The following is a 25952-nucleotide window of genomic DNA, read 5'->3' as shown; positions in this document are numbered from 1 at the left end:
TGTGTGTGGTGTGTGTTGTGTGTGGTGTGTGTGTGTTGTGTGTGGTGTGTGTGGTGTGTGTTGTGTGTGGTGTGTGTGTGTGTTGTGTGTGGTGTGTGTTGTGTGTGGTGTGTGTTGTGTGTGTGTTGTGTGTGTGTGTTGTGTGTGTGTTGTGTGTGGTGTGTGTGGTGTGTGTTGTGTGTGGTGTGTGTGTGTTGTGTGTGGTGTGTGTTGTGTGTGGTGTGTGTTGTGTGTGGTGTGTGTGTGTTGTGTGTGGTGTGTGTTGTGTGTGGTGTGTGTGGTGTGTGTTGTGTGTGGTGTGTGTGTGTTGTGTGTGGTGTGTGTTGTGTGTGGTGTGTGTGGTGTGTGTTGTGTGTGTTGTGTGTGTGTGTGTGTGTGTGTGTGTTGTGTGTGTGTGTGTGTGTGTGTGTGGTGTGTTGTGTGTGTGTGTGTGTGTGTGTGTGGTGTGTGTGTGTGTTGTGTGTGTGTGTGTGGTGGTTGTGTGTGTGGTGTGTGTTGTGTGTGTTGTGTGTGGTGTGTGTTGTGTGTGGTGTGTGTGTGGTGTGTGTTGTGTGTGGTGTGTGTTGTGTGTGGTGTGTGTTGTGTGTGGTGTGTGTGGTGTGTGTTGTGTGTGGTGTGTGTGTGTTGTGTGTGGTGTGTGTTGTGTGTGGTGTGTGTGGTGTGTGTTGTGTGTGTTGTGTGTGTGTGTTGTGTGTGTGTGTGTGGTGTGTGTTGTGTTGTGTGTGGTGTGTGTTGTGTGTGGGTGTGTTGTGTGTGTGTTGTGTGTGTGGTGTGTGTTGTGTGTGTGTGTGTGGTGTGTGTTGTGTGTGGTGTGTGTTGTGTGTGTTGTGTGTGTGGTGTGTGTTGTGTGTGGTGTGTGTGGTGTGTGTTGTGTGTGGTGTGTGTTGTGTGTGTGTGTGTGGTGTGTGTGTTGTGTGTGGTGTGTGTTGTGTGTGTGTGTGTGGTGTGTGTTGTGTGTTGTGTGTGGTGTGTGTTGTGTGTGTGTTGTGTGTGTTGTGTGTGTTGTGTGTGTGTTGTGTGGTGTGTGTTGTGTGTGTTGTGTGTGTTGTGTGTGGTGTGTGGTGTGTGTGGTGTGTGGTGTGTGTGGTGTGTGTTGTGTGTGGTGTGTGTGGTGTGTGTGGTGTGTGTTGTGTGTGGTGTGTGTTGTGTGTGTTGTGTGTGGTGTGTGTTGTGTGGTGTGTGGTGTGTTGTGTGGTGTGTGTGTTGTGTGTGGTGTGTGTGGTGTGTGTGGTGTGTGTTGTGTGTGTTGTGTGTGATGTGTGGTGTGTGTGTGTTGTGTGTGTTGTGTGTGGTGTGTGTTGTGTGTGGTGTGTGTGTGTGGTGTGTGTTGTGTGTGGTGTGTGTTGTGTGTGTGTTGTGTGTGGTGTGTGTGGTGTGTTGTGTGTGTTGTGTGTGTGTTGTGTGTGTGTGTTGTGTGTGTTTTGTGTGTGGTGTGTGTGGTGTGTGTGTGGTGTGTGTTGTGTGTGGTGTGTGTTGTGTGTGAGATGTTCAGGGTGCGGGTTGGTGCGCTGCGCTACGAACAACGCGACCCGAGTTCGATTCCCACTCATGGCCAATACCAGTGATTCTCTCCCCCCCTAGGTTGACTCAGCCTCAAATAAGTACGTGGTGAGTACGTGGTGTGAACATCACCACTGGGGAGACAAAGGCGGCCAGGCGTGGTGTTGGCCACCCCACCCCCTCGTGTGCTGTGCCGGCCTTCATAGGTGCTCGCTAACAGCACTTGCCCCAGCAGTCTGTTCAGGCTATACGGGGGATCTTTGTCTTCGATGTTAATGGTGAGGTGTGTGACACCACACGCTCTACGCGAATGCACATGCACACACAATCACGACATGTAGGCCTCGGAATATAATGAATAGTTCCACGTCCGTTCCATGCACCACAGAAGAATAGTGGTGGTGGTGGTGTAGTCCATGGGCCTATTGATCTTATGTATTCATTGCCACCAAGGAGCGTCTGTTTTTGTGCCGGGTTCACCCTTCTGGGTTCATCGGCAGGGCCAGGAGGCCGTGATACGCACAATCCTCGTTGGTTGACGGGACGCTGCTGTTGGTCAGAGCACTTCCTCTACACTACACTATTTTTTTTATTTTACGGCCACACTGAGCTATATAGCTCTTTTTCCGAAGCGACCTGCCCACAAATGATAGCTCAAAGAAGTGGCGATCCACGTGGAATTTGATAGCAGTCGCCAAATACTCTCAAAGCATTTTTCTAAATGTGGAGGGGAAAAACCAGAGGGCCCGGAGAAAAATCCACGCGACCAAGGGGAGAGAGACGTTCAGACTCCAAATACACAGCAGCAGGCATCAGGGTCGGGATCCAACCCACAACCTCCTGCATACCAGGAGAGGTAGTTAACATCTCGCCACCGCAACAAAAAAAACAATGTGCTGTACACCAACCCCTAAAATATTAGGAAGCATCAGTTCATAGCATCACATTTAACATTTCATTCAGATTCAAGAGACATGGGGTGTTGCATTTAAAGCAATATATGACTACTATTATGTAATGTGGGAGGGGGAGTTGAGTGGGGTCCTGTTTATGCGGCTCATTGTGTGAGATTTTACATCTTGGGGTAGAGTGGGGGAGGAGGATTGGGGGCTTGTAGTCCACACACGGCCCACGACTTCCATTTCATCCACCCCGTGGCCACCACTGAGAACCCTGCCACTGACAAGGGGCCCACGAACGAGGTTGTATATCCCTCGCTACAATAATATCGGATCTTAGCCGCACTAATCGGCAACGAGCAGAGGGGAATCGTTTCTAGCCCGGCAATAACTACTGTGCAAATCATGTGAGTCCTAATTGTGTATTTTCGTTAGTATTACATAACGATCAGATATGCGCTCGTGTATATCCCACACGCACACACACACAAAAGGGGGTGATCCTAAATAAGGGAAAGGATTTTCTGGAGTTTAAGATTTGGATAGCAACTTTTGTCCAGCTACAGAACGGTGGTCATTGTGCGTGCGTGTGGCTACAAAGGCGCAGCTCTGCAATGTCTTGTTTCACTGCTCGCGGAAGGGGGTATCCACTTTACAGAGACTACAGCTAATGAATGTACACACACACACAGGCTAAAAAACATCCCGGCGTCTGTAAATAAACACTGCCCTACATCGCAACGCATATCACGCTGACGTTTCGGACAACGTACCTCCTTCAGAGCAAGGGCATCAATTCCACTCCAACATCAACCGTGATTATTAACACTGCTGTAACTGAACCGCAGACGGATCAATTGTCCTAAATCAACGTTGTTGGTGCAATGGTTGATTTCGGAACGATGGCTCTTCTCGTTTGTTCTGAACAAAGGCCAATTCCCGAAACGTTATCTAAATAGCGCCTACATGTGTATTTCGTAAGGAAGTGTGGGAGTAAGGATCACGGTGGTGCTGTGGTGTCTTCTGCAAGCAACGTGGACCCCCGGTACGAATGAATTCCCGAGGTATGCACGTGTGTGTACGTATGCACGTGTGTACGTACGTGGTTACATGAGTGCGAGTTGATGTGTGCGTATATTCGTGTGTCCATGCGTGTATGCATGGATGTACGTGTTGGGTTTGTGACTATGTTTACGTATGTCCGTGTGTACGTATGTGTGCAGTATGCGTGTGTGTACACACGTACGTGTGTATGTATGTGTCTTTGTTTGCGTGTTTGCCTTTGGTATGTGTGTGATATGTTGTGTGTCTGTGTGTATGTGTGTAACATGTACATGTGACTACGAGTGTCCATGTGTGTACGAATGTGTGTGAGCCGTACGTATGTATGCTTGGGGGTATGCATGCATCAGTGTGCTTTGTATTTACTGGATGTGTGTATATATATATGTTTTAATATCTATATATCTATAAACTACTAAATACGATAGTGAGTATGCTGTAGATTTGTGTGTGTGTGTGCTTACGTGTACTGTATGTGTATATATGTGCAGCTTCATAGGTGCTCGCGAACAGCACTTGCCCCAACAGTCTGTTAGAGGTTATATGGGGGATCTTTGTATTGTGTATATATGTGAGCGGGTGTGTATTTGTATGTGTATTGATATGCATGTATATGGATGTGCATTAGTATGTGTATGCGTGTACATCTGTGTATACAAATGCTGAAATGTTTGTACATGTGTGTATATGATGTGTAAATGCGTGTATACACGTGGTACTCTATGAATGATAGTGTGAATACATACTGTGGCTGAGTACATGTAAGTACTGTATACATGTTTATTTGTACAAATGTGTATGTAAACATGTGCCTATTTCGTGCATATGCATGTATATATGAGCGTGTAAAGTGTGTGTCCGTGTATTTGTAAAGAGCATGCATGTGTAAGTGTACACGTGCATATGAATACGATTCTACACGTGTGTTCGTATATGCGTAAGCGTAAATTGTATTAAGCATGTGTATAAGTATAACAGTCCACGTATGTGCATTACTCTGTATTCGTGTAAATGTTCGAACACGTGTAGAATACGCAGACGTGTACGCGCACACGTAAGGTGTACACGTGTAAGCACACGTGCATGTGAATGTGTGTACGTACACGTGCGCGTACACACCATGCGTGCAAACGTGTGTGTGAGGTCGTCTATTCGTACATGCGAGGTGTAAACATACAATGCTGCACACGTGTGTGTAGATGTGTGTGAGCGCACGTGCACGAGTAGAAACGTGCACGTCGATACGTGCCTGCATATGCAAGTCTGAGTATATATACATGCAAACACATTGTGCATGTACACGTGTGCGTGTAATACGTATACATACACTGGTAGGTAGGTGTACATGCTAGCCACCCAACCCCTCGTGTGCCTTGCCGGCCTTCATAGGTGCTCGCTAACAGCAGTTGCCCCTACAGTCTGTTAAGGCTACACGGGGGATCTTTGTCTTTGTAACACGTGCACGCACAGGTAGGTACAGGTAGGCGTTCGCATAGTAAACCTTGCCGTGCAGAATTCGCGTTTTCCCCTCTGCTTCGCCGAATTTTCCTGGGAATGATTTCATTTGTAGGCGGCGCTACCTCTGAAAAAGCTTTCACGACCACCTCCCCAATCTCTCCCCTCTCCTCTCTCTCTCTCCTCGTGCGAGCATGGACGGCTACTCAGACCACCACCACCACTACTGAACATCCCTCCCCTGTCCAAGTCTCAACAACCCTAGCCAGGGGCAGTGGGGAAGAAGGGCAGCTTGCGGGTGATAGAGCAAAAGAGATAGAGAGGAGAGGTGAGGCAGTAGCTCCACTGACAGAGAGTGGGAGAGAGAAGGGGTCTGTGTGTGTGTGGGGGTACAGCGAGAGAAACGACTTGTGGGAAACTGCAGCCTTAGCGTGTATGTGTGTGAGTGTGTGTATGTGTGTGTATGTGTGTGTGTGTAAGTGTATGGGTGTGTGTAAGTGTATGTGTGTAAGTGTGTGTGTACGTGTATGCGTGTGTGTGTGTGTAAATGTGTATATGTGTACGTATGTGTACGTGTGTGTGTAAGTGTGTGTGTAAGTGTGTGTGTAAGTGTGTGTGTGTGTAAGTGTGTGTGTACGTGTATGCGTGTAAGTGTGTGTGTAAATGTGTATATATGTACGTATGTGTACGTGTGTGTGTAAGTGTGTGTGTAAGTGTGTGTGTAAGAGTGTAAGTGTGTGTGTACGTGTATGCGTGTAAGTGTGTGTGTAAATGTGTATATGTGTACGTATATGTACGTGTGTGTGTAAGTGTGTGTGTAAGTGTGTGTGTGTAAGTGTGTGTGTGTAAGTGTGTGTGTGTGTAAGTGTGTGTGTGTGTACGTGTGTGTGTAAGTGGCCTGCCCAGCCACCGCATGCCTAAACAGCTTTTGTTCGGCCGGATCGAGGGGGCTAGACGGGCGCGGCACGGGCTGGAGAAGAGATGGAGTGATGTGGTACAGGAGGACGTGGAGCTGAGTGGACTTGCCGATGACTGGTACCAGCGGTGTCAAGATCGGCCTCAGTGGAGGAGGCTCGTGAAGGACGCTACTGGGCAGTTGGAGGCAGTCGCCTTACAACAACAACGGAGGGCGGAGGAGCGACGCTCACAACAACGAGCGGAGCGCCGGGTGGCTAAAGCACAGCAAGTTGGCACAGTAGGGGGCACAGGTGGTGCATCAGCCAGTCATCTCGGTCATCTCGGTCAGTCGACCCGTGGCACCTGCTGGGTCTGCCCCGTGACCTCCTGCCAGCGGGCTTTCGACACTTCACGTGGCCTCAAGGTGCACTTGGCCTGGCACAAGCATCGTGGTGACGTCACCGCCACTTAGTGGCGAATGGCGGTTGTTGTTGTTGTTGTATGTATGTAAGTGTGTAAGTGTGTATGTGTGTAAGTGTGTATGTGTGTGTAAGTGTGTGTATGTATGTAAGTGTGTGTGTGTATGTGTGTAAGCGTGTAAGTGTGTGTGTATGTAAGTGTGTGTGTATGTAAGTGTGTATGTGTGTGTGTAAGTGTATGTGTGTGTATGTAAGTGTGTAAGTGTGTATGTGTGTAAGTGTGTATGTGTGTAAGTGTGTGTGTGTAAGTGTGTGTATGTAAGTGTGTATGTGTGTAAGTGTGTATGTGTGTGTGATTTGCTCGCAAAAGCGAGCCCACCAACCCCTCCCTCCCACCCCCCATCCCCCCCCCAACCCCCCCCCCCCCCACCCGGTCATTCTGTACATCCCCGCCTCCCGTTCCCACCACGTACAAAGAGACCACCGGGCAAATAATCATAATCAATAATCGTGGTAGAAATCAAAACACGAATATCACAGCGAGAGAGCGAGCGAGAGAGGGTCCGAGAGGCGACATCAGAGCGCGCAGTGAAACCAGAGAGAGAGTGGTGGTGGTGGGAGAGAGAGAGAGTGGTGGTGGTGGTGGAGAGTGGTGGTGGTGGAGAGTGGTGGTGGTGGTAGAGAGTGGTGGTGGTAGAGAGTGGTGGTGGTAGAGAGTGGTGGTGGTGGAGAGTGGTGGTGGTGGAGAGAGTGGTGGTGGTAGAGAGAGAGAGAGTGGTGGTGGAGAGAGAGAGTGGTGGTGGTGGAGAGTGGTGGTGGTAGAGAGTGGTGGTGGAGAGTGGTGGTGGTGGTGGTGGAGAGTGGTGGTGGTAGAGAGTGGTGGTGGAGAGTGGTGGTGGAGAGAGAGAGTGGTGGTGGTGGAGAGTGGTGGTGGTAGAGAGTGGTGGTGGAGAGTGGTGGTGGTGGTGGTAGAGAGTGGTGGTGGTGGAGAGCGGTGGTGGTAGAGAGTGGTGGTGGAGAGTGGTGGTGGAGGTGGTAGAGAGTGGTGGTGGTGGAGAGTGGTGGTGGAGAGTGGTGGTGGTAGAGAGTGGTGGTGGAGAGTGGTGGTGGTGGTGGTAGAGAGTCGTGGTGGTGGAGAGTGGTGGTGGTAGAGAGTGGTGGTGGTGGAGAGTGGTGGTGGAGAGTGGTGGTGGTAGAGAGTGGTGGTGGAGAGTGGTGGTGGTGGTGGTAGAGAGTCGTGGTGGTGGAGGGTGGTGGTGGTAGAGAGTGGTGGTGGTGGAGAGTGGTGGTGGAGAGTGGTGGTGGTAGAGAGTGGTGGTGGAGAGTGGTGGTGGTGGTAGAGAGTGGTGGTGGTGGAGAGTGGTGGTGGTAGAGAGAGAGAGTGGTGGTAGTAGTGGTGGTGGGGGGTGCATTGAGAGAGCGAGAGAGAGAGGAGAGAGGGAGAGCGGGAAGTGGGGAGAGTGTGAGAAGAGAGGAGAGAGAGAGAGAGGTGGGGGAGGAGGAGGAGGAGGACAGAGAGAGCACACACACACACACTCTCTCTCGACTGCTTGACTCGGACCATCACCAGCACCAGGAGGACAAGACTGCAAGCCACAATGAACAAGCTTTACATCGGCAACCTCAGCGAGAACGTCTCGCCGGCGGAACTGGAGTCGCTGTTCAGCGAGAAGAAGATCCCGGTGTCGGGGCAGTTTCTGGTGAAGGGTGGCTACGCGTTTGTGGATTGTACGGACGAACAGTGGGCGATGAAAGCTATTGACGCCCTGTCTGGTAGGTGCCGTGTCTTCTTCACGTGTTTGAATGTCATCCCACCCCTTGGCTTGACTTCATCAATTGTTGTAATAGCTGCTATGTATCTGGAGCCAGTCACACCGGGGCATATGCACTGAATGTTATAGAAACGCGTAATTTCCCCTCTCTCCTCCCCCACAACGTAAACGTGTCTGTGTGTAATACGCACGTTTGTCTGTATACCTGGCCTTAACAGATGCTTATTCATGTTCGACGTAAGAATATGTCGCTGTGTGTGTATCTAACGAAATAATGGCAACTCGTCACTTACGTACAACACAGGGTTATTCATAATGCCATCTGGGGGGGGGGGGGGGGTGTGGTGTGGTGGTGATGGGGGGCACTAAAGGAACGAGTGGTGGGAAACGCGAAGAGGACTTTGTTTGGTTGCATCACAACGGAGGGGTGAATGATGAATGGGGAGAAACAGCGACCGAGATGACAGAGTTCGTAGAGAAATTTGATTAAAAAATTTGTATCTTCTTCTGTCGCTATCCGCGCTACCAAACGCACGTGGCGGTCCGTGTAACCCTCCCCAACTTTAACGTGGAAATGTCCACACTCTTAAACACGCCGGGGTCACAGAGTATAATATAATAAGTACCTAAACAAATGAGAGAGGTTCCCCACGTGTATCCTTTTAAAAGATAATGTTGGGGGGCAAGTGCTGTTTGCGAGCACCTATGAAGGCCGACACCGTTGCACGAAGGGGGGCTGGGCCAACACTTCTCCCGGCCGCCTTTATCTCCCTAGAAGCCGACGTTAACACACCGACGATAATCGATCTTCGCCACAATCAAGTTCGTATATTGAACATTGGTCGCAAGCGGGAATCGAACCCAGGTGGCTGGGTTCGAAGCTCCGTGCGCTAAACAGTACACTCCCGGTCCTAAATGTACGTAGGTCGATGCACACACACACACACACGCACATACGCACACGTGTGTCGGTCCTGTACACACGTGTGTATCGTGGACATATGACAGCTGTAGATTGTTACGCTATATGATGGTGGTATAGCAGCTCTCTCCGATAGGTTTTTCGGGGTCGTACCGCGACGCGCGTGTTGTGCGATCTGCGTGTCCGACGTTTCGCACCACGCGCTGGGAGCTTCTCAAGTAAGGGGGGGGGGGGTTGGTGGCGGGGAGAGGGGAACTTAAAGTTGTATTAAAAACGTCGAAACAAGCCGAATAACCACACGGCATCGGTAACGCTTCTGTAGAATAACCTTGGTGCACTCTCCCGTGCAAATGTCGTGTGCACGTGATAGCAACGTGCACGACGGATGTCCCCGAATCTTCATCGTTCAAGGTTGTTTCATTTGCCTTGGTGTTCCCGTCACGATGTCGGGAGTCTTTCGTAAAGTTTATTTGGAAGATGGAATGAAAATGCCGTCTTTGGGCCAAAACTTGTCGAGGAGGGGTGGGACAGAGCGTGGCGTAACGACCAGCGAAGCGAGAGATCGCGTTCTGTTTAAGGCCCTATATACTAAGCCGATAATGATTCATATCGACGATGACGGCGGTAGAACAGCAACGATAAACTCACACACACACGTGTGTTTTCATCATTATAACATTCTTATTTACGTCGAAGAGTGTTAGCCAAAAGAAAGGGTTCGTGCTGCTATTACAGTGCACGGTGACGGTCGTCTAAGACGCCTTAGACGACCGTGAGATTCGCTGTTTCACGCCTAAGACAACGCGAACCAAAGCCACACGTCCTACGAATCGAGAAATTTGGCCAAACAAGCTAGGCAAGAAACAACATCTTCAACAACATCAACAACATCAACATTAACAAAATAGGATAGGTCTCGAGGCTTGTGTTGAAGAGCCTCCGCCGCAATGGTGAACGACACAAAGATGATTCGTGTTAGCCGTATTTAAATGCACAATTTTACAAAACGCTTCTGCAAACTCTTACACACAAGCACACACGATTGGTACACGCATATACGTGTGAACGTGAGCCACCAAACGCTGTATGTACCCAGAAATATTTTTGTTAATTGCTGGAAGGAACTAATAACATTTTATATATATAGGGGCCTTTATGTAATTGCGCGCGTTGTACATTTTGTCAACAATTTGATTTATCCATCAAAATTATTCACGCGGTAAAAGTCAACAAAACCCACACCATACCCACGCCATAGTATTAAAACCCACACCATAGTTTTACCATGCGTAGACCCCAATAGTGTAGTAGTTTACACGCTAGAGTTACGTCATCCACCCCCCCTTCCAACCTCTATAATGTTTAAAAGCACTTTGCCACAACTGTGTCAAAAAGATGCAAACACAACACTGCAATGTTTAGTTCACGGCCGTATTCGCATTGTTACATATGGTGTATGTAAACATTGTGCCTTGTATATTCATTAAAGTAATATGTTCATGGTAGTCAAACGCCTGCTCATATTCAAAGCCTTTTGTCAATTCACTCCTGAATGAAGAAGGCCTTCCCCACGCCGTGTCGGTCATGCGTGTTGTTTGACCATACTTCACCACGCTCATCAGTGAAGTGGTTGGTGGTGGTGGTGATGATGATTTGAAACAGCACCGCGATTCAGACAAATGCACACGTGTACATGTACATCGGCTCTTTTGTTTGTGAACCGCTGGACTTTATGAATGAGGGCCTCGCTGTGGCGTACGGGCAACGTGGTGTGTGTGACCACTCTGGTCAATGTGTTGCGTCGGGGTTACTGAAGTCTTTTTCAGAGGTGCAACGTTCACGGAACTAGTGGACGTGGGCCCTGTCCTGCCAAGCACCCACTGCACGCCAATTCCATTGTGCATAATTCAACGCGTCCCTACTATAACCGCAGTACAATCACTGGTCTTGTTGGTGATCGTTAACGCTCAACTGCGCCGCACGTGCGTTTCAAACTCGTCCTAACGTTGTCTCTCTCGGTGAATTGTAGGTTCTCGTACCTGTGTTTTTAATTCCGTCCCCTCTCCCCACCCTTTCCCTTCTCGTAGGAAAAGTCGAAATCCACGGGAAATTAATCGAAGTTGAGCACTCGGTTCCTAAAACGCAAAGGTATGGAGCGCGTGAATTGTTTATTTCACTCATGTCCCAATGCATACTTGATACATAAAAGCATGGGTTTAATGGCTCAATCGATATTTCCTGGGTCGCTGATTGGGCTGGAGAGTAGGTGGTACGTGACTAGTAGCCGCAGCGAGATGGATACTGGATGCGGTGTGCCGGATGCAGAAATATTTTCACTGACCCGGATGGAAATAAACTCTGCAGAACAAGACAATTGGCTCTCTGTCCCAATGAGCACTACAGGTATGGCCTGTAACCTATTGAAAAGTCCACATTCTCACGGCGAGGGTCAGACTATCCATAGGTCCACCGCTGTTGACTTTTCCAAAAAGCGGTTGTTTTATCGACCCCGGAGGTATGATTGGCTCAGAACTCGCAATCTTAAGATTGAGTCCAACGCTCTAGCCACTGCGACAAGATTGATTGATAGTGGACATTGAGAAAAGTTTTATGAAGACTGCTTTCATCATCTACTGCTGGATGGAGTTATAAAAATACAAACTTTTAAAATTGTGTTGGGAAGAAGATAGCTTTCAAATCAAAATACACGCAACTGATGTGCACACTTTACTCGGCCGTGCCAAACATTGTCTAGGTGATGCGTCAGAGGTACCCGACCTAAACTACAGGCCTCGCTATTCGCTACGGGCACCCACTTAGTGTTCCCCGCACTCACACTTTCAAATAAAAATATAAACTGCGCAACACGCTGCACGCGCCTGATGATTACGTAACGCACGTGCGCGTGTAACGGACAGGGCGCGGATTCAAATTAAAATAAGACATTAGGACCAGTATCTTAAAGAGAGGGTTCTTTGCCTGTTATTACATCTAGTAGTTCGATCATTGTTTAAAGAAAGTCTGACTGCTGATGCGACCCCGCATGCCGAAACCGGTCCAGTTTTGTTATTGAAGCAATGCTGCTGAGATGAAGCACTCCCAGAAGGCCTTGTTGTTGACGGGAAGTATAAAATAAATGCTTATATTTTTTTATATGGAGGGACATATGTTAAGGAGATACATACATATCCATCTTCTTGTTTGTTAAATTAAGGTGTAAGTTGATTGTACATGTGTGCGTTTGTGTTACACGTGACGGAGAGTTATGGTTCGTATCGGAGGTGTTGTGCATGTGGATATTCCACGTGAGCAAGAGAGGGCTGATTTAAATTAAGTTAGAGGGATTGTGCGCGTATGTAAGGTAGATATTCAGATTGTGAAATAGATCTTGTGTGTACCCCCAAGTGACGTTAGAAATCGCTGATTCAAATTCAATTGCAGCTCTCAAATCTCTGCGTCATTTGGAACGCGTTTAGCAATCATCAGGCGCGAGTAGCGACAACTCTTTGTAGTCGAATGGAAAAAAATTGGAACACGTGGAAGGGCATAAGGGGCTCGGGTGTGTCGTGAGGACCGGAGGTTCAAAAACCTTCTTCTCGCAGTGCAATTATTACAATTAAGCAACATTGCTAATTACAGCAGTTAGGCAGGGTGTAGGTGTTGTTTTGTGATGGTTCGACCTCTTGCGTACCGCGGTCACCGCCACCACGGTTCCAACCCCGGCCACGACCCACATCAAGTCACCGCCGGCCTGACATGAACCCGGCTCGACCTACGCCTACGTCGGCTCGGCCCTAAAACGTGCACCAACCCACGCGGTGGCGTGGGTATTGCATGGGGCTTGAGAGACAAAGGCATCTTCATCACGCGTGCGTGTGGTTGGTGGTGGTGTTGGTGGCTATCCTCTATGCCATTTGCTTCTCGTGTGTTACCCTACCGGCCTTAATAGGTGCTCGCTAACAACGCTTGACTCGTATACAAACCTGATGAGGACAACCGTGGTGTCTTTGGTTTGTTACACGTGTGTGTGTGTGAGTCTAAAGTCCTAAAATTATTTTATTTTCAACAGCTTCTTGGCTTACACCACCGCGGGACAGTTAAATGAGTGATTGTGTGACAGTCACCGGCGTACCGGGTTTAGATGCACACATCTAATTTATATACTAGTTTACAAACAACTAACGTGCTAAATATACAAAGGATTTGTAATACGCATATGTATATATATGCATAGCGCCGTGCGTGTGTGTATATATATATCTCAAAACCATAGCCCAAGAGCACACGTGGAGGGGGCCTTGCGAGGCATCTCGTGGTCGAGAATGAGACACTATTTGTGCACGTGTGGTGTTGTGTGTCTATGAACAATGTTCAATGCCTATGAACAATGTTCATAGACACACAACAATGTTCATAGACACACAATAGACATAGACATCACCGTCGTCGTGTTTTTGTTTTTGCGTGCGGCGTGAGATTTGCGAGGAGCGGTGGCGTTTGTGGTTAGCTTACTCGAGCTGACGACCCCCCCCCCCCCCCCCGGGGTCAGAAAAGCTGAGTTCGATTCCCACGGCAAATCGATCCCGCGGCGATTGCTTTATCACAACACCCCCCCCTCTAGGTCAGCTCGGCCTTAAATAAATTAATGCCCGGTGTGATGTGTAATATATTTTGTTTATAATCAGCATTTGGGATAGGAAGGCGGTTGTGGGTGCTCCGCTAATATAATTTATCCACCCCCCCCCCCTATACGCCGATATAATAGGGGATTCTTTTGTGCCGTGTACTCAATATGGATAGTACACAATGGCACAGACCTTGAGCTTACGTGCATAATATTAAATAGCGTATTATGACGAACGCAATATGTACACACTATGTGGATAGTGTGTGTACATGAGATTCACATCACGTTTGGTATTGTGGGGTCAACAATATGTGAGCGGTACGTGGTGAATGTGTGTACTCTATAGGATTAACAGACTGTTGGGGCAAGTGCTGTTAGGTAGACCCTTTTAAGGCCGGCATGGCACACGAGGAGTTTGGGTGCCGAGCAACCCTCCCGACCGCCTTTATCTCCCCTAGTGGCCTACGTTCACACACACACACACCGCACCAGGTAGTCATTTGAGGCTGAGTCGACCTACGGGAAGCTCCAACACTGGTTGAGATCTGTCACCGGCGTTGGTCGTGAGCGAGAATCCAACCCGGGTCACCGGCTTCGTAACGCGAGTGCGCTAACCACTACGCCACCGCTCCCTAACCCCAAATGTTATCCTAAAGAGATCCTCCATATAGCCTGAGCAGACTGTTGGGGCAACAGATTTGTACGTAACATGGGGACACACACACACATCCCCCTCGACGTACGGACACACGCACACTCAAATGTCAAATGTATACATTCAATATAGTGATGGGAGATATCGCTGATTTAGCATTTCGTACATTATACGGTAGTCGTATACATTTATGTAGAACATACACACGCACGTGTGTGTATGTGCATACACGTGCGTCTACATACATACAACACAGTGCCTGCATATACAACACAGAGATGCGTACACGCACGCCACACACGCTTTTGATGGACGGAAGAGAAAATGCTAATAACTTGAATGAGAAAGAGGAGCAATAGGGGTGTAGGGGTGCGCATTTGGATGGGTTAATGTATCTCATGTGCGTGTGTGGATGCACGATTCACGTTTTTACGTTTGGTAGGAAAATATTCGCGAATGTTCGACGGTTGGTGGTGGTGACCGCGGCCGTCACGTTTAGTGATGGTGATGCTGATGGTGATGCCGATGGTGATTGTGTTTGGGTTGTTGATCGTGGTGGTGATGGTGTAGGTTACGGTGGTGGTGGTGGAGGTTACGGTGGTGATGGTGTGGATATAATGGGTGGTGTTGGTCGTGGTGGTTGCGATGTAGGGTGATGGTGGTTACGGTGATTGTGATGGTCGTGGTGGTAGTGATTGTTGTCTTCTCGGTGTTGGTGTGTTGGTTGTGTTGGTTGTAAGTGGTGGTGTTGTGTCAGTGTTGTTAGGTGGTGATTGTGTGGATTTAATGGGTGGTGTTAGTCGTGGTGGTTGCGATGTAGGGTGATGGCGGTTACGGTGATTTTGGTTTTTGGTGGTGTGGTGATTGTGATGGTCGTGGTGGTAGTGATTGTTGTCTTCTCGGTGTTGGTGTGTTGGTTGTGCTGGTTGTAAGTGGTGGTGTAGCTGTTGATATGATGCATATCAAGGTGATTGTTGTTGATCGTACGTATTACTACCAATAATGTTAATCGTTCCAGCGATGGTGTGGTGCGTTTGTTGTAGACGATGACGTTGATAGTAATGATGATGGTCATCTTGGTGATTTTAATTTAAACTGTGCTGGTAATTGGTGATGATGGTGGTGCTGTGGATGCTTATGATGGCGATGGTGGGTGTTGATGGTAATCATGACGATGGTGATGATGCCAGAAGTAGGGATGATTACGAAGAAGATGATGATTATGGTAATTACCACGACAGTGATGGTGGTGCTGTTGGAAGTGGTGATGGTGGCAATGACGATAATGGTGGTGGTAATGCAGATGATGGTGGTTATGGTGGTGGTGGTAACGACAACGACTGTGGTGGTGGTGGTGCTGATAGTAGTTGGTGGGTGATTATGGTGGTCGTGGTAATTATGACGATGGTGGTGGTGCTCGTGATAATGCCGATGATACACAAGATGATTGTTTAGTTGGTGGTAATGACGGTGGTGGTGGTAATGATGATGGTGTTGTTGGTGGTGGTTGCTGTTTCCTATGCTAGCTATTCAAGCCACTATCTGACCCATCCATCCACCTTATTTTTTTTACTAAACAACGGGGCTGCGTGATGATGCACATTTGATGATCCACCTTAGGTGTCTTTAGTTCCATAGCCCTATGTGAAGGACACGCAACACCACCAATGTGACGTTCACATTTCTATCCTACTCGTACCAAACCACAACCACAGATTGAAAACTAATTTCTTTAGAATTGCTTTTTTGTGTCTTAGTCTGTTGTCCACCCTCGCAACCCCGATCAGCAGAGTTGGCTACGTACGGTGCGAAATAAGTTCAACAGGATGTAGTGGTGGGGACAGTTTTGGTTTTTAAAACATTACACTTTAGCTATTAAACAAAACAAATGAAACAAGCAACGTTAGAGCTAGCAGCCGTGAATGCATGCGTGCATGTGTGCATTCGAATTTACAATGCGTAAACACACACACACATGCGATGCATTAACAACCCAGCAAAAAATAACCCAGCACTTGAAGTTTGTCGGGTTCTTAATTTGTAATCTCCAGGCTGGGAAGAGCTCATTGTGTGTGCATTTTAATAACTTGTGTTTGGCGTTTGTATACGAAGATGCTTTGATGCAACGTTATTGACAACATGCTATGGCAAAGCTTAGCCTGTCGGAAAAAAAACATGCACGCAGAAACGGTCACGAAGGCCATGGCCAGATTTAACTTGACACAAACAACAATAATGATTCCCCGTATTATTGCATTGCTTTGAAAGACATTTGGGGAGAGATGCGGTTCGCAATGACAGATGGATGGCTGGCACGGCACACGAAGGCGGGTGGCGAAGTAGCCAACACCACGCGTGGCCACCTTCTTCTCCACCGTGGTGATGTTTTACACACAACGCCACCAGGCTACTCATTTGAGGCTGAGTCGACCTAGGTGAGGCGCAGCATCCTTTTCAGATAGTCGTCAACGGTGTTGGATTGTGCGGGAATCGAACTCGGGTCGCCGGGTGCGTGGGGCATCACTTTAACAGCGACACTCTCTGGTCCCCCCGCAAAGGCAGGCACCGTTGTGTTTATGCCATCATAGACACAGAACTTCACGTTTTTATTAAAATACTCGATTGTAAAGTTAGTGGTAAATAACATGACGCAGCGCTGCGTTTCAGACCGCGTTCTTTAATGTTAATCAATGCTGGTATTCAATTTTATTATTCAATGTTATTCAGTTCGAACCAAAAAGCAAAACTGCATGTACACACCACAGGGCGTATTGGTGGTGCCACGTGAAGTGTCCTGGAATAAGTAAGTCCGGGCTCACTTGAAAAAAGACCATTGATGTCACACGCGTGTGTCACAGTGCAGTCCCCAATACTTGCACCGTGAAGGTCTCGGGCATCGTGGTTTGCAAAGAAAATGTTTTCCCGCAGAGAGTTCAAACTTAACGCGCAATCTTCCATCCCTAGCTCCATTGTGCTGGTGTTTACCTTTGTGGCGTATCCACGGCATTACATAACGATTACAGTAATAATGCACGTGCACAGTGCCCTGTCAATCCACTTCTGGGTGAAGACCGCGGCAGTCACGGAGGGTGAGTTGTTTGGCCATACTTCGCCACTCACTTCAATGAGGTTTAAGTCAAAGATGGATTTAGGGGAACTGAGCGTGGATGGCCCGGAAGGTGATGGGGGCCACCCCATCCAGAAATGGTTCAGATCTCACTTCACCACTGATCTTAGCCATCGCCGGGAATCTAACTCATGTTGCCTCGGGTTCGTAGATCGATGAAAAAACTATAGGGCCATCTCTCTCTCTCTCTCACCCAATCTAATATTTATCGTGAGCTTACACCGCATTGCTTTATATACAGCATAAGCAATGTCCACAGCAACGGTTGTTCCACGTTGAAATGCACATTCGTCAATATGCAGCAGAACTGTATTAAGGAATAAAAACACTGCCCTGTTCAAGCTACTGCTGGATGAATGCTTAGCCAAATGGTTACACGTTTACACCCCGCTGTACGTATGAAGCGATCTGTTGTGTCTCAACGGGCAGAACACAAACTCACTGGAACATAACCAGGATAATAAGGGGGAGGGTGTTTGGCTTATAGAGAACATAGTCGATGTTCCAGGTGATTTGCATGATTAAGGGATACAAATGTTTGTGTGGGCTGGGATGAGTGCATTGAAGCCACCCCACAGCCTGTGTTCACCGTGTGAATCTCGAGTGTGTGCTCCAGGTGCTCATGTTACATGTTGGTGGCGTTCATGTCTCGTAGTTTTTCAAGACATCCGATCATTGTTATTGTTAATTAAAGAGTGTGAGCTAAGCACTCTTGCTCATATTTTCCCCGTTGGCAATGAAAATTACATCCACAATGTGAAAACAAAATACGTATCTGTGCGCAGTCTACAGTTATCGAAAGCTTCTGTGTACCTGAATCAAATTTACACTGAGTAGTAATGTTAACGTTTCAGGGAATGACCCTCGAGAATGGAGGCTCGTGGTCATCACATGTAGTTGGAGAGACAATTTATAGACTGATTTAAGTCACAATCATGCTCCTGTCCTGTCACTTTCTCTGCACTGTAGAAGGCCCATTGTCCAAATCGTCATTTATTTGTTATTTCAGTGCTGTGCACACAGTATTTCTTACTTAAAGGCAGTACTGCTGCTCATGGCAATGGTGGCAAAATGTTTCAGCCAATGCCTATGGCTCCACTGCCAAACGATATTGCCTGAAGTTTCACTTACAAGATGAACACCCACAGTTCATAATTAGAATCCTTGTTTTTTTCCTCAAGGAATGTGATGAGCTATGAAGCTCTTTTTCACAGAGGTGCAGTTGGGGTGTGTCAGCCAGCTACATCAACAAAAAGTGAAATAAATGAAACAAGAATAAAACATAGAATAGATAAGTGACTAATGAATATGTAAAGCATGGAAGCACAAATTGCACTGGTACATCAATTCATGCAGATTTTGCAAACACCAAATGCAAGCTTGGGCAAGGCAGCAAAACAACAACACCATTCCAAGACAACTCCAAGAGAATAAAGTCCCTCAGTTACATTGCAATTTAAAATTGAACTAAGGGCACAGAGTGGTAGTTCGGTTGGAATGGGTGCAATACATGAATCGGATCTCTTCCCCAACCAATGTCCACTTCGTAGGCCGGTGCCTGGGCACCTCCGGCCTGTGTGGGCCCCAGTGCAGTCGCAAGGCCTGCTACGTCACTTGCGGTGGCCGTTCCCAGAATAAAACATGAGGGAGGGTTTTTTTTCCCGTCTGGAGGTGGAGCTGAGTTTGTTGTGAAGCTCTACAATGTGGATGTATGTAGCCTGTAGCCCATAGGTTCTGGTTAGAGCTAGTGCAGTGTGTGATGGATGGTCGCTCAAGAACACAGGGGATTTTGGGGGATGGGCACAGAGCTCGCCGTGCACTTTGACCTGACCAATCCTTGTGTTTGTGCCTTGCCACTGTTTGCCGGTTGGAACTTCTGAAAACGATCTCCCACAATTTGTGATGGGAGAAAGTGTTTCTCACATCTCTCTGGCAGAAGCAGAATCCGCATCCATCTGCCTATGCAGGTGAAATTGTAATGTTAAAGTGGAAATGAAATTAAAGTAAATTTACGCCGATGCATATTAAAGTGAAATAGAGTTTGATGGCACAGCAGTTCAATTGTGCCTTTGTTATGAGGTTTTACTTTGGGTATAACAAAGGCGTTTGAGTGTACACAACATTAGTTAATAGTTAAATGCACGTTTGTGTGTACGTCTGTATTATGTTTGAATGTTCTGTAAGTGATGCCTGGGGTGTTGTGATGACTTCTTTTGAGCATAAAAACAGACGTTTAAGCAGATAAGTGACCACGTTGGAGGATTGGTGTGTCACTCCTCTGCCTGTCATTTCCCCGTCTGTTAACATAACTTTCTTAGTATATACCATACTAGTTCATGGATGTGTGTGTGCTCATATTGTGTTCTTATTTTTGGAAGGTCTGAACATTACATCCACTAGAAGTCACACGTGTAATTCTTCTGGTTTGTGATCTTCTAGAGTTCAGTTTAGAAATTTGTAACATCCAAAGATGATCAAAATATGCATTTAGCGCTCCGATGTGTTTACAGGTTGTGCTGCGTGTTGTTTGCCATGATGTCTGACGTTTCGCTCCCACGTGCTGGGAGAAACCTGTAAGCACGTGGCACAACCCAGAAACACGTGGGAGAGTTGTACAGCACAACCGTTGGAAACTTTGCAATACTGCAGTAAAATATGCAATTAGAATATAAATATTGCAGTTTGCAACGTTCAGTATATAGCCAACCACTAACCTGAAGAAAATAGTACTGACATCCTGCACAAGTATAGGCATGAGATGAGGGGCACCACGGCGACGAGATGATAAATACCTCGCCTGGTATACGGGAGGTCGTGGGTTCGATTCAGACCCTGATGCCTGTGTATTTTCGAGTGTTCATGTTATCTTTCAGTGGTCGCGTGGATTTTTTTCTCGGTTTTCCAGGTTTTCCCTCTACATTTAGAATCAACGTGGCTTTAGTGTATTTGTCTGATAAACACTTCTACATGATAAGCCACTTTGTTGAGCTATCATCTGTGGCCAGATCGCTTGGGGGAAAAAAGAGCTATATGGTTAAGTGGGCCTTACCTGGTATAAATAAAAAAAGACATGTTTCAGTGTTGTGTACTTGTGTATGTCTGTCTGCTCAGCGATGTACATTACTGTACCGGATCACACCAAACTCTCGCGCCGTTCATTTGGAGCTGTTGGTGTGGAATAGGGTCTCTTCGAGTCCAGGATGCTTCAGATATTCATTAAAAATGCCACTTCAGAGGAGTCTCGGCAACGGAGTGCATTTGTTGTTTGAAAAACGCGTAATTGTAGACTTGTGATATGAGCATCGAGGGATTCCAGGTGTGGTGAGATGCTCTTGATGTGAGAGGTAGTATGCAGTGTGTGTGGGTCTCAATCAGTGATGGGATCTGTACATTTTCTTGACATGCATACTATGCACAGACACGTGTAATATCACGGCAGCACTGTTGTTTACACCGCATAGAACAGGACACATGAGTAACGTTGTACTGTTTACAGCATTTATACAGTTATACAGTATCATGTGCGTATTCCCTACACATTCCTTAGACGCATACTACTGTATGAAGAACTTCGTAGGATAACATTTGCAGTCCACATTTACAATATCGTGTTTTCATTCTAATTGAACACATTCTGTATCACGTGCCACAAATCCATGAGCACGTGGATAACTTCAATCAGAAATCTATCTAAATCAGGTGAGAGCCGCATTGAGACTTAACGTCTCTATTGTCCTCGAAGATCCCTAGTCGCCAACAACAATTGTAGGAAGACACCGATGTATATGTTGTGTTGTTTTTTAACACAAACGCAGCAGTACATACAATATATTCGTGACTCTTTCCAACTTATGTCCCATGCAGTACAGCAAAATGGCATTCACAAACATGGGTATTGCACCTTTAAGGTACACAACTGCCCGCTACAAATGATTGTGTTTCTATGGGAAACGCTATAAAAAACCTATTTCTTAAACTCTGCTATTTCCTAAACTCTGCAACTGTGAACGATGATTCATTCACGTTTAGAATTTTTTTTGGTGGGGTGGGGGGGATTTACTCTTTGCACGAGAACCAAAGTTTAGGTTTCAGTGTAACAAAAAAAGAATGACTCATCAATAAGTATGTGGATTATAAGCCCAGTTGACTCATCGGCATGCCATAGCCTGCTGTCACTACAAAGGCACAAAAACACCCATGGCTTGTAATTGAAAACAACGTTCGCAAAAAACAATAAAAGACACACACACAAGTCCCGGCGAGCCAGTTGCCAACCTCTGTTTATCACGCTTTGGTTACCAAATCGGCTTGTATAAGGAATACGGGGTTGGGACAGAGAAAAAGGGGAAAAGAGAAAAAAAAACTCCATTCCAACTGAAAAAAATTGTAAGGTGAAAACCAGCTTTTTCCCTCCCCTCCTCTCTCTCCCTCTTGCACTCTCTGTAATGGCTCGATTCCAAACTCGGACGGGAGGCTGTGTGTGGCTGCGTTGGCGTGGGGTTTGTGAGCTTCTTCTACACCGCCACTTTTGCCGGCCACCATCTCCTCCTCCTCCTCGTGTCTCTGCCGTGTGGCTATGGCGTGGAAGTTTTGGGGGGGTGGGGGGGTCACGCACAAAGACAAAGATCCCCCGTATAGCCTTAACATTCCTTTTGTGTTAGTAGGCACGTTGAGGTTAGGTACTGGCACACAAGGAGGAGGGGGGGGGGGGCAGCGGTTCTCCCGGCCGCCTTTGTCTCCCCGGTGGCGATGTTTACACAACGCACCAGGTGGTAATTTGAGGCCGAGTCGAGCTAGGGGAGGACCGGTTCAGATAATCGCCACAGCTCTTGAGTCGTGAGCGTGAATCGAACTCGTCGGGTTCGTAGCGTAAGCTGCCTCCCACACGGGGTTAGCGGGGGTCACCCACCACACAAAGATGCCCCGTGTAGCCTTAACAGACTGCTGGGGCAAGTGCTGTTAGCGAGCAGCACCTATGAAGGCCGGCACTGTGGCACACGAGGGGGTGGGGTGGCCAGCACCACGCCCGGCCGCCTTTGTCTCCCCAGCGACGATGTTTATACTCATCGCGCCAAGTACCCATTTTGAGGCTGAGTCGACCTAGGGGAGGATGTCCATAATCGGTGTAGAAAATCGTCACTGGTGTTGGGCCGTGAGCGGGAATCGACCCCAAGGTTCGCCGGGATTCGTAATGCGGCGCGCTAACCGCTCCACCACCGCTCCCCACACCCCGCGCACGTGGCGACTCGGGGGGGGGGGGGCTCTCTCGTGGAGGAGCCAGGGCGACCAGGCGGGCGAGTACGGGGGGTCGAGTGGGGGGGGGGCGAGTTAGGGAGGGGGGGCGAGTTAGGGAGGGGGGTCGAGTGGGGGGGGGCGAGTAGGGGGGGGGGGCGAGTAGGGGGGGGGCGAGTAGGGGGGGGGCGAGTAGGGGGGGGGCGAGTAGGGGGGGGGCGAGTAGGGGGGGGGGCGAGTAGAGGGGGGGCGAGTAGGGGGGGGGGCGAGTAGAGGGGGGGCGAGTAGGGGGGGGGGCGAGTTAAGGGAGGGGGGCGAGTAGGGGGGGGGGGCGAGTAGGGGGGAGGCGAGTAAGGGGGGGGCGAGTATGGGGGGGCGAGTTAATGGGGGTGGGCGAGTAAGGGGGGGGCGAGTAGGTGGGGGGCGAGTAGGGGGGGGGCGAGTAGGGGGGGGCGAGTAGGGGGGGGCGAGTGGGGGGGGCGAGTAAGGGGGGGCGAGTAGAGGGGGGGCGAGTGGGGGGGGCGAGTAGGCGGGGGGGCGAGTAGAGGGGGGGGCGAGTAGGGGGGGGGGCGAGTAGGGGGGGGTAGAGGGGGTGGGCGACCAGGGTGGGGGAAATGTAGCCCCCCCCCCCCCCAGAGCACGTGGTGGTGGTGGCGGCATCGCTTGGCAAAGCGAAATGTCTCCGCAGCGCACGTGGTCGCGTCTCTTTTCTCGACTCTTCGTCGTCGTCGTAATGGTGGTTGGTTTGTTGTCGCGTTTGTTTTAAACTTGCAAGACTGCCGTTCGCTTTGTACGCGACGTTGCAAATGTTGAGAGGATCTGTGTGTATTTGATGTCAAGGTTTTGTTTTGTTATTGGTGTGTGCGTGTGAATCATACAGCGAGTTCGGTACTTAAGCTTGGAAACTCCACAATTGTTTGTGTAGTCTCGACGGGTTTTTTTCTCTCTCTCGGGTTTGCTTTTTTTTCACCCCATTTTCTTAAGACATTGCTGCAAGCAAACATAACGTTATCAGTTTAGAGCTTCGGTTGTTTAAACGCGGCCCTATTTTTTTACTAAGTCTTGGGTTTTTGTTGTTGTTGGGTTGGCGGTGAGTGGAGGAGTATTAATTATCCCAGTGCTGATAGTTTACCATTCGTCGATTTCTTTCGGTGCTCCCAGAAGGACCCAAGAGGCTGTTAACAGGGTCCTCCAAAGCAACTCGCGAGCTCCCATTTAGAGACAATAACAATTATTTCACTTAACTCTTCCCTGGTCATTCGCTGGGGGAAGCCACGAAATTATTGTTTTAACAGTCAGATAAGCACACGGTGGGTGGCGTGAACAGTTCTGAAGGTGGGTTGGAAGTCCCTCTTCAATGTTCCTGTTATTGGGGTGGTGGTGGACACCCTCCCAATGTTCCGTGGTCAGAGAAGAAGCCACAAATGTGGAGTTGCGTCCAAGGTAGTTTCTGCCCAAGCTTTGCTTGTTGGTGGGGTCTTCCAGTCGGCATCTTTTGGTCTGCAAGCCATTGTTACAGTTTTTGAGTCCGTCGTGTTGACTGAATGATTAAGAGTTGTGTGTGTGTGTGTGGTGAGCCTAGCAATGTGTGCTAGGTGCGAGTTTTGAGGGTTGTTGATTAATAATAATCCGTGCCACGGTTCGTAAACGGACATCTCGCTTAAATTGTTAAACCCATAACTTGCACTTTAGTATTAATATCCAATTAAATGGACGTGTAATTCTTCTCAAACGTTCCAACCATATTTAGGGAATATTTTCCCGTCCTTCGTTGCGCTACAGCTTGAACGTACACATTTTAAAAAAATTCTTTAAACAAAACCATGCAATTATTAGTGGCATCTTTTGACCAAATTTGTTATTTTTCTCAACAATATCCGTGGCCCGCCACGACGACGTTTTGCGAATCTCGCCACGGAAGGCGAGCGAGCGAAGAAGAAGAAATGTGTCACGGCGACACACGCACAGACTATTAAGTCTACAAAATAACATTAGATTGTGTGCAATATTTAACGTTATTAACTATTGTGGCTTTCCCGTACCGCGCCCTCCTATCTCGCCTATGGGACTCCACAAAATGGCGGGCCGGTGGAAGTGGCTCTGTGGTTTTTGTGTTGTGTGTGTTGTTGGGTGTGGGGGTTGGGGATTTGTACTTTGGTGGTGGTGAGGAGGAGGAGGGGAGGACGTTTCAGTTTTGGGTTTGTGAAAGCACAAAGAGGTCACCACCTCTAACCCCACTTCCCTCTGTAAGGCAGCTAAAGAATTCCTAAAGAGGGTTAGCAAGGCGTGTTTGCTGCTTTTCACATCGCCACCGTTATCATCACCATCAACACCGTCATCATCATCATCAACACCACCATCATCATCAACATCATCATCAACACTATCATCAACATCATCATCAACACCATCAACATCATCCTCAACATCATCAACACCATCATCAACATCATCACCAACATCAACACCATCATCACCATCATCAACACCATCATCACCATCATCATCAACACCATCATCAACACCACCATCATCAACACCACCATCATCATCAACACCATCATCATCAACATCATCATCAACACTATCATCAACATCATCATCAACACCATCAACATCATCATCAACATCATCATCAACACCATCATCAACATCATCACCAACATCAACACCATCATCACCATCATCAACACCATCATCACCATCATCATCAACACCATCATCAACACCACCATCATCAACACCACCATCATCATCAACACCATCATCATCAACATCATCATCAACACCATCAACATCATCATCAACACCATCAACATCATCATCAACACCATCAACATCATCATCAACACCATCAACATCATCATCAACACCACCATCACCACCATCATCAACACCACCATCATCAACATCATCATCAACATCATCATCATCAACACCATCAACACCAACATCATCATCATCAACAACACCATCATCAACACCATCATCATCATCAACACCATCATCATCAACAACATCATCATCAACACCATCATCAACACCATCAACAACATCATCATCAACACCATAATCAACACCATCAACAACATCATCACCACCCATCATCATCAACACCATCATCAACACCATCAACAACATCATCACCACCCATCATCATCAACAACATCATCACCACCATCATCATCAACACCATCAACAATAGGAGCGTAAAGTAAATTGATGATGAAACGGTGTTTGTGGGAAACATTGAGTTTAGTTTTTGCGATCGAAACTGGTGGCGCATAACAACAAAAAACGCGCCTCTAAAGTTAACGTCGTCGCTGTTTATTGTTTGTGGTGGTGCTTGTAATTGTCCCAGTTGGTTTAAAAAAATATACTAATT

General features: G+C 47.9%; 1 protein-coding gene across 4 annotated transcripts in view; it reads left to right on the top strand.

Annotated features, from left to right (window-relative positions):
• Positions 1-7706: 7706 nt before the first annotated feature.
• The window catches only part of LOC133349673 (insulin-like growth factor 2 mRNA-binding protein 1), a 73242-nt gene continuing 54996 nt past the window's right edge, over positions 7707-25952 (top strand). For all 4 annotated transcript variants that reach the window (XM_061563311.1, XM_061563307.1, XM_061563308.1 and 1 more), the window contains exons 1-2: positions 7707-8005; positions 11014-11074. In XM_061563311.1, the coding sequence (XP_061419295.1) occupies positions 7831-8005; positions 11014-11074 (236 nt within the window). In that variant the 5' untranslated portion in view covers positions 7707-7830. The remainder of the gene's footprint in view (positions 8006-11013; positions 11075-25952) is intronic.

The sequence above is a fragment of the Lethenteron reissneri genome, chromosome 31 (genome assembly GCF_015708825.2).
Source record: "Lethenteron reissneri isolate LAM-NWPU_2019-01 chromosome 31, ASM1570882v1, whole genome shotgun sequence".
Taxonomy (NCBI): domain Eukaryota; kingdom Metazoa; phylum Chordata; class Hyperoartia; order Petromyzontiformes; family Petromyzontidae; genus Lethenteron; species Lethenteron reissneri.
Note: the sequence above shows the minus strand (reverse complement) of the source record. Positions and strands in the feature narration are given on the sequence as shown.